The sequence below is a fragment of the Podarcis muralis genome, chromosome 9 (assembly GCF_964188315.1).
Source record: "Podarcis muralis chromosome 9, rPodMur119.hap1.1, whole genome shotgun sequence".
NCBI classification, from domain to species: Eukaryota; Metazoa; Chordata; class Lepidosauria; order Squamata; family Lacertidae; genus Podarcis; species Podarcis muralis.
This window is the reverse complement of record NC_135663.1, coordinates 17,568,304-17,584,215: the sequence shown is the minus strand read 5'-3', so window position 1 is coordinate 17,584,215 and position 15,912 is coordinate 17,568,304. Positions and strand designations below refer to the sequence as shown.

The following is a 15,912-nucleotide window of genomic DNA, read 5'->3' as shown; positions in this document are numbered from 1 at the left end:
GAAACCCATTTCTCTCTCCCTGAAGGATTCCCTTCTCCTTAAAATATCAATTACATTGCCATTGTGATCTGGAAGTCACACTCGTTGATAGCAGCTCTGGAAGAAGCAATTTGCCTTAGATGTTTTACAAGACTTAAGCTTTTGTTTTATAGACATATTCCAAAAAAAGAAAAAAAGAGAGAGAGACATATCTGCCAAAAAATAAGAAGTCCTTTTCCCTTGCGTGATGTCAGAAGGTTGGATATGTACAGCCTTGGAAAGATGTATAAATCATTTTTATACAGAGAACTGTCTTAGAAAACTAGAGATTTCAGTACAAAGGAATCCATTCATTGAAAGAATGCCTCCACAAGGTTGTCTTATGAGTTACAATATACACAAGAGGATGTTGCAAAAGCACCTTTGCTTTTTAGGTACCGTTACACTGTACACAGCTGCCACCCTTGTGGGAGGGAAAACAGCCTGTTTGTATTACAAGAAGTCCTATAACAATGCTAAAAATATTGATACAAAACAGCTACAAGTGGATAAAAGCCTAGCAGCTATCCCTTGCTTTAATTGTTCACCAATAATTTTTAGCTTAAAAAAAAAATCCCGTCAAGAAAATAGTAGCATTTTGAAATTTCCTTTTCATAGCTTTAGACAGTTATCCCCCCTCCCGCTTACAAAACGTAATCCAAACAGTGCCTAGCCGAGAAATAAACAAGCATTATATATGTATAAAATGGAAGATGCAGCTTTATTTTTTATTTTTGTAGAATAGTGCATTTGAATCCTGGAAAGAATTGCTTTGGTTATGGAATGATAATCAAAAAAATGGGCAGAATTGAAATAGGGCAACTCTTACCACAACTGAGACTGAAATCCGTAATGAACAGTAGGCCAATATATTCTTCAGTCTACTTGTTTCATTAACAGAAGAGGAAAACATGAAACTGAACACTGAAATCATGCTAATGACAGCATGCTTTAAAAATACACTTCACTGATTTTTATGCTGCCTTGTGGAGCAGAGTGGCGTCGTGATGACAGGTATGGACCAGGCCACCCTTTCTGATCTAGATGGGTGAATCTAAATCAAAATCACTTTGTCTGCTTAAACCACAGCAACCCTTCAAAGGTTGCATTGGCTGAGAATCTGGCACCACATAGCTAGTGTGGTGTAGTGGTTAAGAGTGGTAGACTCATAATCTGGTGAACCGGGTTCACGTCTCTGCTCTTCCACATGCAGCTGCTGGGTGACCTTGGGCTAGTCACACTTCTTTGAAGTCTCTCAGCCCCACTCACCTCAGAGTGTTTGTTGTGGGGGAGGAAGGGAAAGGAGAATGTTAGCCGCTTTGAGACTCCTTTGGGTAGTGATGAAGCAGGATATCAAATCCAAACTCTTCTTCTTGGTCCAGGTTCAACACCCTAAGCACTACGCCACTCTGACTCCAAAAATACTCTCAAGTGAACATGTGGTAGCCACACAGTAACACACCATCTGCTCGAGAATGAATGATTTTTCTTCCAATATTTGAACCATTCTCTTTCATCTCATCTCTGAAAACCCAAAGGGAGTTCATATTCTCACAGTGCCATTTTAATGCATATAACTCAGAAATTATTCTCAAAAAGTTCAGTGGCATTCATTCCCTAGTAAATTGGCGGTCCAAAAGCAGCAGTCCCACATACGCTTACTAGGGAAATAACCTCCATTCAATAAAATGGGACTTGCATCCTTGTAAATACAATAGAGTTGTATTTAACAATCGTAGCCAGAATGTGACCAAGAGAAATACATTATGTAAGATGAAGTTTATCAATACTTATTTAAATTATTCTGCTGCAATTGCCAGATTTTCTACAATGAATGTCTCCCATCAAGTTGACTAAACAGTATGTAACTTGAATTGTCATCAAGTATTTTCAAGCATATTCTCACACCAATCCTACACGGACTTAGTCTAAGAATCACCTTTTTTTGTATGGGACTCATTCCAAGGCACAGCCTTGCAGCCTTGGAACATTAATTTCAGCATTATTCATATTGTTTCATTTCATAAAATTTGCTTTTTAGAATTAGAAACATCTTGCCAATCTGTTCGTATGATTCTTGATTCCAGCAAACTTTTCCAGTTTGAGCTCTTAAGTTGCATTGGTATATCAAAGCTCATTGATCCCAATTTCTAGATCCCCAGACTGAGGCTTTGTGCATGATGCTCTGTTTATGCATTTGGAGTGAATGCATGCACACTTAAAGTGGGAAGCAGACATGAGTACCAGGTCCGCCCCCAGTGGCCCAACTCTTGATGACTCTACTGCAGATCTTCCTGTGTTCTGATACTAAGCATACTGAATAATGAAGGGTCCCCAGTGACAAGGAAACTTCCAAGCACAGTTAGCTAAACACTGTTAGAGTCTCCCTTCGCCTCTTCATGCACAATATGCAAAGCTCAGAAGATGAGTCAGCATGTGCAGAGCCATGGAGGGAGCGGATGTGTGTGCGCTTTCCCACACCCCTTTAAGCCCCCCCCCCCACATTCACCCAAACACATGAATAGAATTGTGGTGTATAAGGAGCGCCACACAAAATATACAATAAACATACTCAATGGGAGCAGGTTTATTAGCACCAATCACCTAGCCAGGAGTGGTGTTGGTGTTAGGATGAACTGGATCCCATTTCCATTCTCAAGCGGTGACTAGAGTTGACAAAACTGAATATTCTGACCCACGGTTAAAAGGTACAAAGAACGATCTAATGCAGCACAGGTCATGTCAGCTGGAAAACTGTGTTCTAGATGTGTGTGTGTGTGTGTGTGTGTTTTTAAATTCCACGTAATGCTTTTTTGCTCACAATTCAAAATACGCAAGGGGATCTGAATATGCACACCTGCTTCTCAACACAGAATATAGAACAGTTGGGGTGAGAATCTAATGCAATGTTTCAACAAAGCTTAACATTCCTTATTGCCACCTTTGGCCACCTTATGATGATATGATGCTAAAAATATGTGGCCCCTTGCAAAGCACTCTTCTCTTACAGCATTTTGGTTTATCAATGGCAAATGCAGATTTAGAAATCACTGTTTTCTTAAATTTGATGGCATCTAATACCCCCGTTTCTATTTACTGACATACTGATTTAGCAAAACAAGTGTAAATAAAGAGATACTGAAAAAGCCTGGCAAACCAACTCTAGAACCTGGCCTCAAATACCGAAGTAGTATCCCACTACAGATATATCAATCCCTGAATAATGAGTGATACCCAACTAAGCCATACTCAGAATTTTCCCACTGAAATTTATGTACTTGTCCATTGATTTCAATGGGACTGCTTTGAGTATGACTGACATTGTATATTACTCACCATCATGGCATATGGTATTATCCATGACAAAGTGGTCAGCTTCCACTTGGACGCACATTGTCTGGTGTGGGAAATCCACTCATCACCCTGGTAAAATAATTTCCACAAGCAAGACCTGAGTGCTATAGGACTCTCCCAGCAACCCTCTTTCCAACAGTGGAAAGAGACCATAGCCAACATGACTAGCAGCCATTGATAACCTTGCTTTACTTTGTCTAATCCTCTTTTAAAACCATTCTAATAGGCGGCCACTGCTGCATCTCATGTAAGGGAATAAGCTGTGCAAAGGATGGGGACATTCTGTCACACTTTCTGCCAGCTGCATTAGGTTTTTTCAAAAGGTTTCTAAGTGTGGGGAGGAGGGTCATCACCTCATAAAAGTTTCCCAATAAACTGTTATGCTTCTTGCCCAAGATGGAAAGGGCAAGCAGGCTGTGTCTGATGAGTGAGAAAAGCTTCACTGTACAAAATGAAACCAAAATACAACCAAACAGACCGTTGAAACCTCCTCGATTGCATTTGTACCATTGGGGGAGTTTCTTTTTCTCCCCTTTTACTAAATTCTCTATTCATTCCTCACATCTACTTTCACAGTAACATTATTAAAAGAACAGAATGTTATATTTGACATAGCGTTTAGAAATCTTAGGTATGCAAGTGATTGACGGTAGGGAAACACACACACACAAACGTTGGGCGTCTTTTGGACGTTCCATCGAGATGGTCCCATCCATTCACTATGAAGCCAGTAGAGCTTTTGTCACCAACTTCCTTAAATCCAGGATTTCACACTCGGGTGAATTCCGCAAGACATTCAACTACTCATTTAAGTCATGCTAGCCTCCCCCGCCCCCGCCCCCACCCAGCCTCCCACCTCCCCACTCCCAGTCCTTACTTTACAGGGATCGCCTAGATTTCATAGACAACAATAGTTAATTTCAAAACAGTATGTAGGTAGCAGCTGATGAGAACTTAAAAAGTCAGTTTTAAATTAGCATCGTGGCCCCTTAAGCCAGATGTAGGGCTCTGTCTTCAATAAACACGTGCCAACTCCGTTTACCCATCTTGCTGGCCCAAAGTCTGAAGCTCAGATGTGTGAAGGGTGTGGTGAAGAAAAACGTTTTTCCTGCTGTACATGTGTAAGGAGATTGGTCCTCTCGGAGGCTGTCCCAGCCTCCCTATGAAAGTGGAATGTTGCCGAGGGACAGGAGATTGATCTTTCAGAGCCCCGGGAAAAGCAGGGAGATTCTCGGCCTTGGCTGTCGGCTTCAAGCCACTTTGCGCTTCTCCTTCTAAGCCGTTCTGGCTGACCTCTGAAGTCAGGGCTTCATAAGTCTCTCTTGTGTGCTTGAGAACCTCCACGATTTCTTTTTCTTTCAGGAGGCTGCTGAGGCACACACTTGACAGCTGGCAGCTTTTGCTTTCGTGGGAGGTTACTTGGTTGCCCGGCAAATATCTAAAATGGTCCTCGGTGGGTGTATGTGCTGACTTTCTGTCCTTTGTGTTGAGAATTTGGCTCACCATTTTGTTTAGATATGTAGCCTGGGGCAAAGAAAACAGAAAAAGGGAGGAGATGAAATATTAGTAACAGAACGTATTAACAGCAAGGCAGCTTGGAGGATGCAAAATGTTCCCTGTAATGTCTGCAGCTTTGCAACAGACTAGGCATTTTCACCGATGGCTGATTTAGACAGAGACAAATATCAAAAGCTGTCAGAAATCCTTAGGCATACTAAGCAAAGGATGGAGGACTTTTTGCAGTCACTGTGATAGTTCAGTGGTAGAGAGCATGCTATAACTCCAGGATCAGATAACATGTGAAATATCTCCCCCTCAGACCCAGGGGACCTTTTGGTAAGTCTTAGTTGCACAGGAAATGGCCTTATGCTGAATCAGACTGTTGGTCCATCTAGCTCAGCATTGTCTACACTGATTGGCAGTGGCACTGCAACATTTCAAATGGATGCTCTATCAGTTCCCCCTAGAGGATTTAACATGGTACGTTCAGCATGCAAAACAGATGCTCTTCCACTGAACTATGCTTCTTCCCAAAGTTTGTGTCACAGAAATAATACAGGCTCAGTGACAAAAAAAATCTCACTTGCTATAACGCAGCTTCCTATATGGAACTTCTAAGGAAAGTAATTAGGTAGGTCAGGCTACTTCTCACACCAATGTTGCTCTTCCTCCAGGTATTAGTGACATTATTAGAGAAAGTACTCTCAGCAGTCATCCTACCCTCATGATGGCATGATTATCACTCTGATAAATTCTTGAACAGGGGTAAAATTGAGCCACGGTGAAGTGGGAGCCCACCCACCTCCTTGTAACATAAAACAGGTCCAAAGCTGAGATCAGAGTACCAACCATGTTCTCCAGGGAAAACCCTCACTTGCACACAAAGCTGACCCATATTAAATTAGAAAGAAGCACCAGGATGCAATCTCCATCCCATCCCTGCAATTATGTTTCTCCCCCAAGAGAAGACACATTAAAAACCTTCCTTTTAGAAAGGAAAACTCATCTGCTGAAAGGTAAAATTCAACCAGCAAAGCTTCTCTTCTGTTGTAAAGACACAGCACAATGCACAATGTCAGGTTCTCATACACGCAACTCGAAAATCTATTCATGCTAATCTCTTAAACTATGCATGCATGAAAGGCTGAGAGAAAAAAGAAGTGACAGAGAGAAGCCTAAATATGCTTCGTTCCCCAGATGCAGACCATGCAAACTTTCAAGGGAGTTCTTTAAAAGGTATGTCATAACTTGCACCGCAATTAGCACATTTCAGTTTGTCTCCTTTCAGTAGCTAGAGTAACGTTACCATTTTAAAGCTCCAGTTCATGTGTGAGAACTAGCTGTAACAGGAGTCCATTGTACTCTGTCCTTTAAGTTATTAGGCACTATAATTAGACGTTTGTTCTATCCATTCCCAATTTGTTTGCTACTTCAATTTGGCATTTACATATACTTCAAAAACCCAACTAATATTAGCCTAGATTCAGTGCAAACCGGCACAGTGGATGTCTTTTGACGTGTTCATTTCTGCTTCTTTTAAGAACTCAGATACGGCCACTTGAAACTAAATCTAAGGAAGCCACAAAAGCTGCTTTGATCTGCGGTGCTTGAAGTCCAGAGTTCCCCAAAGCTGCATGCTTTGTAAGTTTTCTACTTCTATTGTTTCTTAGCTTTTATTAACAGCTATTTATTTTGGAAGCACTGGGCAAGTGAAGGGCACACACTCATTGCAGAGCTGGGTATGTTTTAGTGGAGCAGTCACTTCTAAGGAGCTGCAGTAGATATTTCTGGTGCAATTTGGTAAAGCTATCAAGACTGTTCATCCAAGCGCATAGGAAATATTCCTCGTGCCAAGTCAGGCCATTGGACCATGTAGCTCCATATTAACCACAACACCCTTCCCCAACTTAGTGCCCTAAAGATATGTTGAACTACACCCATTATCAATTGACCACCCTGGATGGGAGATGATGGGAGTTGCAGCCTGAAACAAGTGGTGGTCACAGGCCTAGAGAAAGCTGGTCTAAATGACTGGCAGTAGCTCACCAGGATTTCAGACAGGAATTTTCTCCAATCTTACCTGGAGATGTCAGGGATTGAACTTTGGACCTTCCAGAAGCAAAGCATGTGCTCTGTCACTGAACAATAGCCCTTCCCCAAACCAGCCCTTTCAAGCCTTGCTATATTTTGCCTAACATAAAAAATTGAGACTTATTTTGAGGATCCTCACTGTCAGAAAAAGCTGAGCAATTTCAAGGGGAGGAAAAAAGAGTTTCAGTTAGTCTAGTGGTGTCATGAACTGGCTGGATGCAGGGGAGAAGTGGGAGGCACCAGCTGGATAACCCCCAAGGAAGCAGACTCAGAGCCAGGGGATTGGTGGTGGGATGATGATGAGTGGTCAGAGGGAGAAGAGGGAACAGAAGCAACAGGGTTTAGTGAGTAGGAAAAGGCTGGGGCAGAGAGCAATCCAGGATCACGAGGCAGAATCAGAGGCTGGAGAGGAGGCAGAGGAGAAGCAGGCTGCTGAAGAAGCTAGGGAGTCTCTCCCCCCACCAGACTCCCAAAACACAAAGAGGAATGAAAAGGGTGGAGCAAAGAGAGACAAGGAAAAGGAGCCACAGGTTGCTGGGGGAGGAGTCTTAGAGAGAGGGAGGAAGGCAGGGACCTTCAATCCTTGCAACTGCCTCATTGAGAGAAGACTTACTGGGCAGTGATCACGAGGCCTGAGCTATTTTGCCTTCTTTGAATAATGAGTTAACTTCACTGACACCAGGTGTTTTATTGCTGACCAGTTCCTGACAACTGGATGGGCCTACTTCTATCCTGTTGAATGTGGATAAATGCTAGCTAATCTTATCTCTACTCCAGCTATTTTCTCCATGTAAATTGGCATATTCTGCACTTCATTGGAATTAACCTAGTGGGATAGATGTGTGTAAAAGGTATGTGGAAATATGCCATACCGAGAAGTGTTCTACTACACATACGCCTGCTCTACCAGCAGGGGGGGCACTTGAATCCCAGGCAGATGACCGACTTGGGAGCTGTAATGGTGCAATGCCTCTTTTTTGCTTTTGCAAACATTACCACAAATGTATGAGCAGCAGCAAAGGTGCAAGAGGTGGCAAATGGGGACAACCACATCTAAACAAAATGAAAAGAACTGCAATAGACAGGTCCTGCTGGTTGAGATAACATGTTGATGACAACAAAAACATTTGCAATAAGCATCCAGGGGAAAAACTCAGAAGACAACTGTGTAGTGGAGGAAAATTGTATATCTTTTATTGTTAACATTTTGGGAGAGTAGCAGACAATTTCATTCCTCACCTCAGAGTGGTCTTTCAACTGTTTTGCGTTATTTGCAGTTTTCTTTCTGCAAAATGAAGGGCTCTTTTAATGTGCAGAAGGGACTGAGATCCAGCAGAAGCTTCTGCTAGAGAAAGTCCTACACTTCATCTTAGCCAAAAGGCAGAAAAGCAATACTGCTGGAGGAAGTCCTGAGAGCTCTCCCTGCAGCCTCCCAAACCACCTCCAACATAAGCCATAAGCCTATGGAGCAATTTTGGGGGGGTCTGCAGGCAGGAAGAGGAACCAGCACAAATGGCTTCTTTCAAGCAGGAGTAGCCCATGATCAGAGTTCCACTCCTGGGGACTCTGGATCTTATCCTGTGAGAAACTAAAATCATGCCTAAAATGATGTTGAGAACGCTACATTTTTAAAGGGTTATTGTGATTTTCCTTTTACTGCTATCTCCTTTTCTTCCTTAAGACATTAAGCCTAATGCTTAATATGCAGAACAGGACTGGGGAAACCTCAGCACAGGGGACAAAGTCTTCCAGGTCAGTCTGTCTGGACCATGGAGTTCTCCCTCTACTCTCCCAGGGAAAACACACATACCACTGGCCCTGCCTCTCACCCTGAATGCTTTTGCCCGACTGGAATGTAGCCTAGCGCTCTGATAATGCCTCTTGCTTGTCTGGATGGGGGATACAGAGAGTCTGTAGAAACTAGTCTACTATAGTGTCACCCATTGCTGCCTCTAACGCTGCCAACCACTGGCATGTGACCCGCATAAGGTCCCCCCCAAAGAAGCACCAAAGTACATTCAATCATACCTTTCCAAGTTCATGCATTTTGACTTACTTCTTGAATCTGAAAAATTGCCAGAACAGCATGGCACTTAGGAAAGCAAAGTATCTAACATGTTTCCAAGAAGGGAGACAAAACTGAAACCATTCAACACTTTCCCATACTTAAATGATTTCAAGAAGCTTTTGTGGCCCTGGCAGTTTATGTAACTGCTGTTCTAATTTACCAATCAGTAAAATCAGCTCCTTGGTCTATATTCCATCTGTTACTATGTCAACTGCTTGATTTCTGCACCATCTTGGTTTTATGCTCACCAGCTCCCAGTGCTGCGAACGATCCAACACAGAATGTAATTTAGCTGGAGTGGGTAATGGTTCTTCATTTTAGTTTATTAAGAACCACTCTTCTTTATTGATTTTAGGATGCACCTATACCGTCACTGCATTTTTTACAACCACCTGAATTCTGCTCCTATTGATCAGCTAACACTGCCTTCCATCAATACCCTCCATGCTTGGTAAAAAGACCACAGTACATCAAAATCACATATGGTGAAGCACTGGAAGTGTGCCAGGAGATGGCAGATTCACCACCTAACAAAACTTACCAGGCACAAAGTGGGTTACAGGAATAGTATTTCAGCCCCAGGACCCACTTAACACATTGGGAGAGCCATTGCTTAATCTTTTATTGTATATTTGCATGGTGGTAGTGCTTCTGCGGCAACCCACCTTGGAACAAGCTATGACCCACTAGAGTTGCAGACTAGTAGGTTAGAACACAGATGAGTTACTTACTGCCCGCTCTATGTTGTTCCCATGCCTTTTGAGTTGGCTTGAAATCTAATACATAACACAGCTCTGAATGTGATTCTGCCTTACATAATGCATTTGTATATGAAAATCTCACAGATATATGCATTTTTATGCTCACTATATGCAAGTATAGGTATTTTGGCACATGGAGCCATGGAGTCAGTTTTGTCCAAGCAACCGTGCAGAAAATTCATCCGTACCAGTAGGAGCTGGTAATATGGGTCTCAATCACTGCCCATTATAGTCTGGTCATCTAAACATGGCCCCAGGTGCACAGGAACCTCTCCTAGATAAGCAGGTCTCATGCATCCGGTTCAAAGGTCCCCTGCTTCTACTCTAACAAATACCAAGAGAAACAGCAAGGACTTTAAAGGATTAATGCTGAAAGCTCTAATATATTTCCTCTTAAAAATGCACTGCTATTTGTATTTTCACTAATATACGTTGACTTCTTCGAGGCACCTGGAGAGCTTTCCTACTATTTTCACTGTTTGAAGCAAATGGGGAAATTTTGTGGGATGTTATTGCTGCTATTTGTCATCACATTTCAAATTAACTTTCTCATAACTCGTCACACTGCAAATCCCCAAACTCTGTCGGATCCCAGCATTCAAAGAAAGATTAGAATATTTTTATGTCTTGCACTAGGATTTAAAAGGCAAGCAAGAGAAGCAGAAATAATATTTTTTACAAAATCCACCAGCAGTCAGAGGCATGATCAGAATGTTGTGAGAGTGATGCACGCATCTGCCACTTTCCTCAAAAATAGCCCAACGTAACTCATTCATATCATCATCGCTGACACAAACTCTAATGCCCTGTTTATCAATTTGACCTCCTTGCATTGCATCACATTTAAGCGGTAGGGTAAGTGCTTCTGCATGCAGAAAGTCCCTGGGCATGTCCCTGGTATCAACAGATAGTAGACCACAACTACCTGGGAAAGACATTTTGCCCAAGACCTTGGTGAGTCAGAGGCTATATGAACAAATGCTTGTACATGTAAAAACATCCAAAGGACATGTGCAAATGGTCTGACCTAGTAGACGGCATCTTCAGATGTTCCCTCCTGACCAAACCGCATTAAGAGCTACACTCTGGATTAAGCATCTCAGCTGGACATTTGTAGGTGGTCTTAAAGAATTGACTCAGCCCCATATGTATAAGTGTAACCCACCCAAAGTTAAAGCAGTTGGAAGTCTCCTTTATGTGAGATTAACAAGATCAATAATGACCTAAAAAATAAGGTGGATCATGCCCTTTGTTTTTGACATTATAATTTAAAAGCACTTCAAGAAAATGATAATAACCAAATGCACTTATTCACATGATATTATTAACCTACTTTCAAGGACTGTATCCCCAAAATCAAATTCCTAGTAACAGTTCAAAGAATGAGCTTTGGAAAGAAAGCTACTGATTATTGAAAGGGGGGGGGGGGTTTAGAAGAAACAGATTTGCTCAAATTACTCACCCCTGCGTAGTATAGTGTTTTGTGTGTGTGTGTTTTTAAATAAAACATCCTTCTCCCCCTTCGCCCTTCTAAACATGGTTTGATGGACTGCCAATGTTCATGCTTCTCCTCCCAGACAGAGAACAACTGTTGGGATCCAGATAAAGGAATACGCTGGCAAAGACCTGTTCATTAGCTGTCATGTTAATGAGTGGAACTATCCCTCAGCTCAAATGTTCAATTCCACAACCGTAAAATCAGAAGACCTACAAAAAGGGCAAGTTGTGTGCTTATGACAAGAAAGGGGAAAATAACACCCCCTAATTATCTTTTAATTGATTTGGCTCTTAATTTTTATGACAAAATGACTGAGAGCAAGACATCCCTGAAGAAAGAATGAAAACAATCTGGCCATTTAATCATCCTCCGGCAAATGCTTTATGAGCAAAGTTTAACCAAGTAACACGAATTTCCCAAGCTAAAACAAGGCTTCAGGTTTCAGAATTCCTATTACTGGACTAAAACTATCTCACAACGACTTACAATGAGCCTAACAGTTAGGGTATTTAGACACAAATGAAACCAGAACTGGAAGAAATATTCAAAAATATTTTAAATTTACTGAAATTTCCAAATTCACAACCCAAATTTTGAACACAATATTTTAAATTTTTTAAAAAAAACCAGATTTACATGTTGAATGTGAAAACTTATTTTAGCATGCAAGTACTTTAGATTTTTTGGCATCTGTTGGGGAAAGGTTCTTAAGGAAGCACAGTTGTCAATCCCCATGTAGGGCTGGAAAAAGCTCCTATCTGGAAACTCTGGAAAGCCACTGCCAAGTCAGTGTGGAGAATGCTGAGACAGAAAGGCCAGCGGTCTGAATTGGTATAAGGCATGGACATCCCTCCTGCGTATTGGCATAAAATATGTACACTCATCTAATGGCAGCTGTCAAAATAATAATACTGGCATTATGACCTGCCTTCTTTCAGATATCAATGATTAATCAGCAGCCAACACACACACACACCAACCAAATACCACCTATCAAAACAAACAAACAATTGGTTGTGCTTGACAAAGTTGTACTCAGAATAGACCAACTGACATGAATGGACCAAAGTTAGTCATGTAAATTACTTTCAGTGGGTCTTTCCTGAGTACGACTAACATCAAATGTTCCCAGGGGTCATGGTCCCTAAGATGCTTCTGCAGTAGCATTTAGCACAATGGAAGGCCCTTTCCAACTGTCTCATCACTGCTGGTGCCGAGTATATCTGAGTGGTAAGGGAAGAGGTGAAAACTAATGTCAAGGGCTTGAGGATTCCAAATCAGAAACATTCATTTCCACACCCTTCCCCCCCCCCATTCAAAAATCAACCCCATTACTACTTCTAGTCATCAAAATCCATTGGACATGCATCTTCAGTGATTTGTAGAAATGCCAGCTGGCCATTCACTACCAATACAAAAGATTATAATCTCAGTTGACACCACCTCGTAGGACAGGGGTGGGGAGCCTCTGCCTGTGGGGCACATTTAACCTGCTCTGCCTCTCCATTTTGCCTACTAGGCCATTTCCCCTAAAATCAGGTGCAGACTTTGGTTTTTCAAATTTCAGCAGTGCACCGTGCGAGGCGATAATCCCCACCTCTTGCCTTCTGTTCCTCTCAATTCACTATGTTATAGTTGCAGTTCCTTGCAGCACCCCCTAGGCTCAGCACCCAGTGTGGTAGAACCAGATATGCTGCCCCAAATCTGCCTTTGCCCAGATAATGCCCATCTGCTGCACACCTGACATCATTAGGTGTCTGTGGGTAAGCAGAGATGGAGGGTGGCTGCTTATACAGCCAATCCCTGGAGAAAGGAGGTTTGAACTCCCCACACATCAGCTGATGGGTGGGGAGTTCAGTCATGGTTGGTTCAGCTGCACAAGTGAGTTTCCCGTGGGGAGATCACTGGTGCCGCCAATCTCTGCAAAAATCAAGACTGAATTTAGATTGCTCATCAGCTGACAAGCAGGGAGTTCGATTCTGCTTTCTACAGGCTCTGGCCATTGTAAGGATGTCCCTTAAAAAAGAGAGACAGAGAGAGATTTTACTGGTCTGTCTCCCAGTCATACATTTCTCTGAAAGAGAAATGGCTTAATTGAAAAATAACCTCCATTTAACACCTTTCATTTGGAAATGGAAGAACACAGTTTTGAAGCTTTAATACTGGATTTAGCAAAATGTATGTCAGGCGCCCAAGTCAGACAGCCGCTAGAATCAGAAAGTAGTGCAAAGCTGTCTCATTACAAAGTCTTATTAATAAGTCAATGTCCTCAAATCTTGGATAGAATATGCTTTTCAATTTACCTTATAATATCCATTAAGCTTTAAACCTAACTGCATTTAAATCTCTGGATATATTTTCATCAGAAAGCAAGAGGGGGCGCACTGAGAGTAGAATGTACCTGATGAAAAAATAACAAATCCTGAAATTATATTTGACAGACACCTACCGTATTTTTCGCACGATTGGACGCACCGGACCATAGGACGCACCTAGTTTTTTGGGGGGGAAATAAAGGAAAAATTTTTTCCCTTTATTTCCCCCCCAAAAGCAGGTCAGGGAAACCGAACCAGGTCGAGGAACAGCGGGATAGTGGCGCTGCGCCTCCCTGCTGTCCCCCGAGCTTGTGGGGCTGGCTGATGTCTGCCTAGCGCGCAGGGCGCTCTGCTTCAGGGCGCCCCACCCGCCGGGCGGCAGGCTGCTATCCGCAGCTTGGGGAGCCTTGCGGGGAACTGCTGCAGGGCTCCCCACGCTGCGGATGTATGCCTGGCGCGAGGGGCGCTCTGCTTCAGGGCGCCCCTCGCGCCGGGCGGCAGGCTGCTATCCGCAGCGTGGGGAGCCTTGCGGGGAACTCCTGCAAGGCTCTCCAGGCAGCGGATGTGTTCCCGAAGCGCCGGGCGCTCTGCTTTCAGGGCGCCCGACGCTCCGGGAAGCAGGCTGCTATCCGCAGCTTGGGGAGCCTTGCAGGGAACTGCTGCAAGGCTCCCCACGCTGCGGATGTATGCCTGGCGCGAGGGGCGCTCTGCTTCAGGGCGCCCCACCCGCCGGGCGGCAGGCTGCTATCCGCAGCTTGGGGAGCCTTGCGGGGAACTGCTGCAGGGCTCTCCACGCTGCGGATGTATGCCTGGCGTGAGGGGCGCTCTGCTTCAGGGCGCCCCTCGCGCCGGGCGGCAGGCTGCTATCCGCAGCGTGGGGAGCCTTGCAGGGAACTCCTGCAAGGCTCTCCACGCAGCGGATGTGTTTCCGAAGCGCCGGGCGCTCTGCTTTCAGGGCGCCCGACGCTCCGGGAAGCAGGCTGCTACCCGCAGCTTGGGGAGCCTTGCGGGGAACTGCTGCAGGGCTCCCCAAGCTGCGGGTGTATGCCTGGCGCGAGGGGCGCTCTGCTTCAGGGCGCCCCTCGCGCCGGGCGGCAGGCTGCTATCCGCAGCGTGGGGAGCCTTGCGGGGAACTCCTGCAAGGCTCTCCACGCAGCGGATGTGTTCCCGAAGCGCCGGGCGCTCTGCTTTCAGGGCGCCCGACGCTCCGGGAAGCAGGCTGCTATCCGCAGCTTGGGGAGCCTTGCGGGGAACTGCTGCAGGGCTCCCCAAGCTGCGGGTGTATGCCTGGCGCGAGGGGCGCTCTGCTTCAGGGCGCTCCTTGCGCCGGGCGGCAGGCTGCTATCCGCAGCGTGGGGAGCCTTGCGGGGAACTCCTGCAAGGCTCTCCAGGCAGCGGATGTGTTCCCGAAGCGCCGGGCGCTCTGCTTTCAGGGCGCCCGGCGCTCCGGGAAGCAGGCTGCTATCCGCAGCTTGGGGAGCCTTGCAGGGAACTGCTGCAAGGCTCCCCACGCTGCGGATGTATGCCTGGCGCGAGGGGTGCTCTGCTTCAGGGCGCCCCACCCGCCGGGCGGCAGGCTGCTATCCGCAGCTTGGGGAGCCTTGCGGGGAACTGCTGCAGGGCTCTCCACGCTGCGGATGTGTGCCTGGCGTGAGGGGCGCTCTGCTTCAGGGCGCCCCACCCGTCGGGCGGCAGGCTGCTATCCGCAGCTTGGGGAGCCTTGCGGGGAACTGCTGCAGGGCTCTCCACGCTGCGGATGTATGCCTGGCGTGAGGGGCGCTCTGCTTCAGGGCGCCCCTCGCGCCGGGCGGCAGGCTGCTATCCGCAGCGTGGGGAGCCTTGCGGGGAACTCCTGCAAGGCTCTCCACGCAGCGGATGTGTTCCCGAAGCGCCGGGAGCTCTGCTTTCAGGGCGCCCGACGCTCCGGGAAGCAGGCTGCTATCCGCAGCCTAGACACGGCTAGCAGAGCGCTAATCCCGAAGCTTGGGGCGTGCGGAGCTCAGCGCGCCCCAAGCTTCTGGGCGCCGGCAAGGTCTCCGCTAGCCGTCTAGCGGAGACCTTGCCGGCACCCAGAAGCTTGGGGCGCGCTGAGCTCCGCACGCCCCAAGCTTCGGGATTAGCGCAGTGGTCCGCTAGCCCTGGGAGAGCCGCGCGACGTCGCGGGGCTCTCCCAGGGCTAGCGGAGACCTTGCCGGCACCCAGAAGCTTGGGGCGCGCTGAGCTCCGCACGCCCCAAGCTTCGGGATTAATGCAGCGCTCCGCTAGCGGTGGGAGAGCTGGGTCTCCCACTGCTAGCGGATAGCTTCC

The 15,912-nt window shown here is 45.7% G+C and overlaps 1 protein-coding gene across 3 annotated transcripts in view; it reads right to left on the bottom strand.

Moving 5' to 3' along the window:
• Window positions 1-4,237: 4,237 nt before the first annotated feature.
• CCSER1 (coiled-coil serine rich protein 1) overlaps window positions 4,238-15,912 on the bottom strand; it is a 730,500-nt gene continuing 718,825 nt past the window's right edge. For 2 of the 3 annotated variants that reach the window (XM_028743550.2, XM_028743548.2), the window contains one exon: window positions 4,238-4,896. In XM_028743550.2, coding sequence (XP_028599383.2) covers window positions 4,411-4,896 — 486 coding nt within the window. In that variant the 3' untranslated portion in view covers window positions 4,238-4,410. The remainder of the gene's footprint in view (window positions 4,897-15,912) is intronic. The other variant, XM_077933833.1, reaches the window with a different exon arrangement.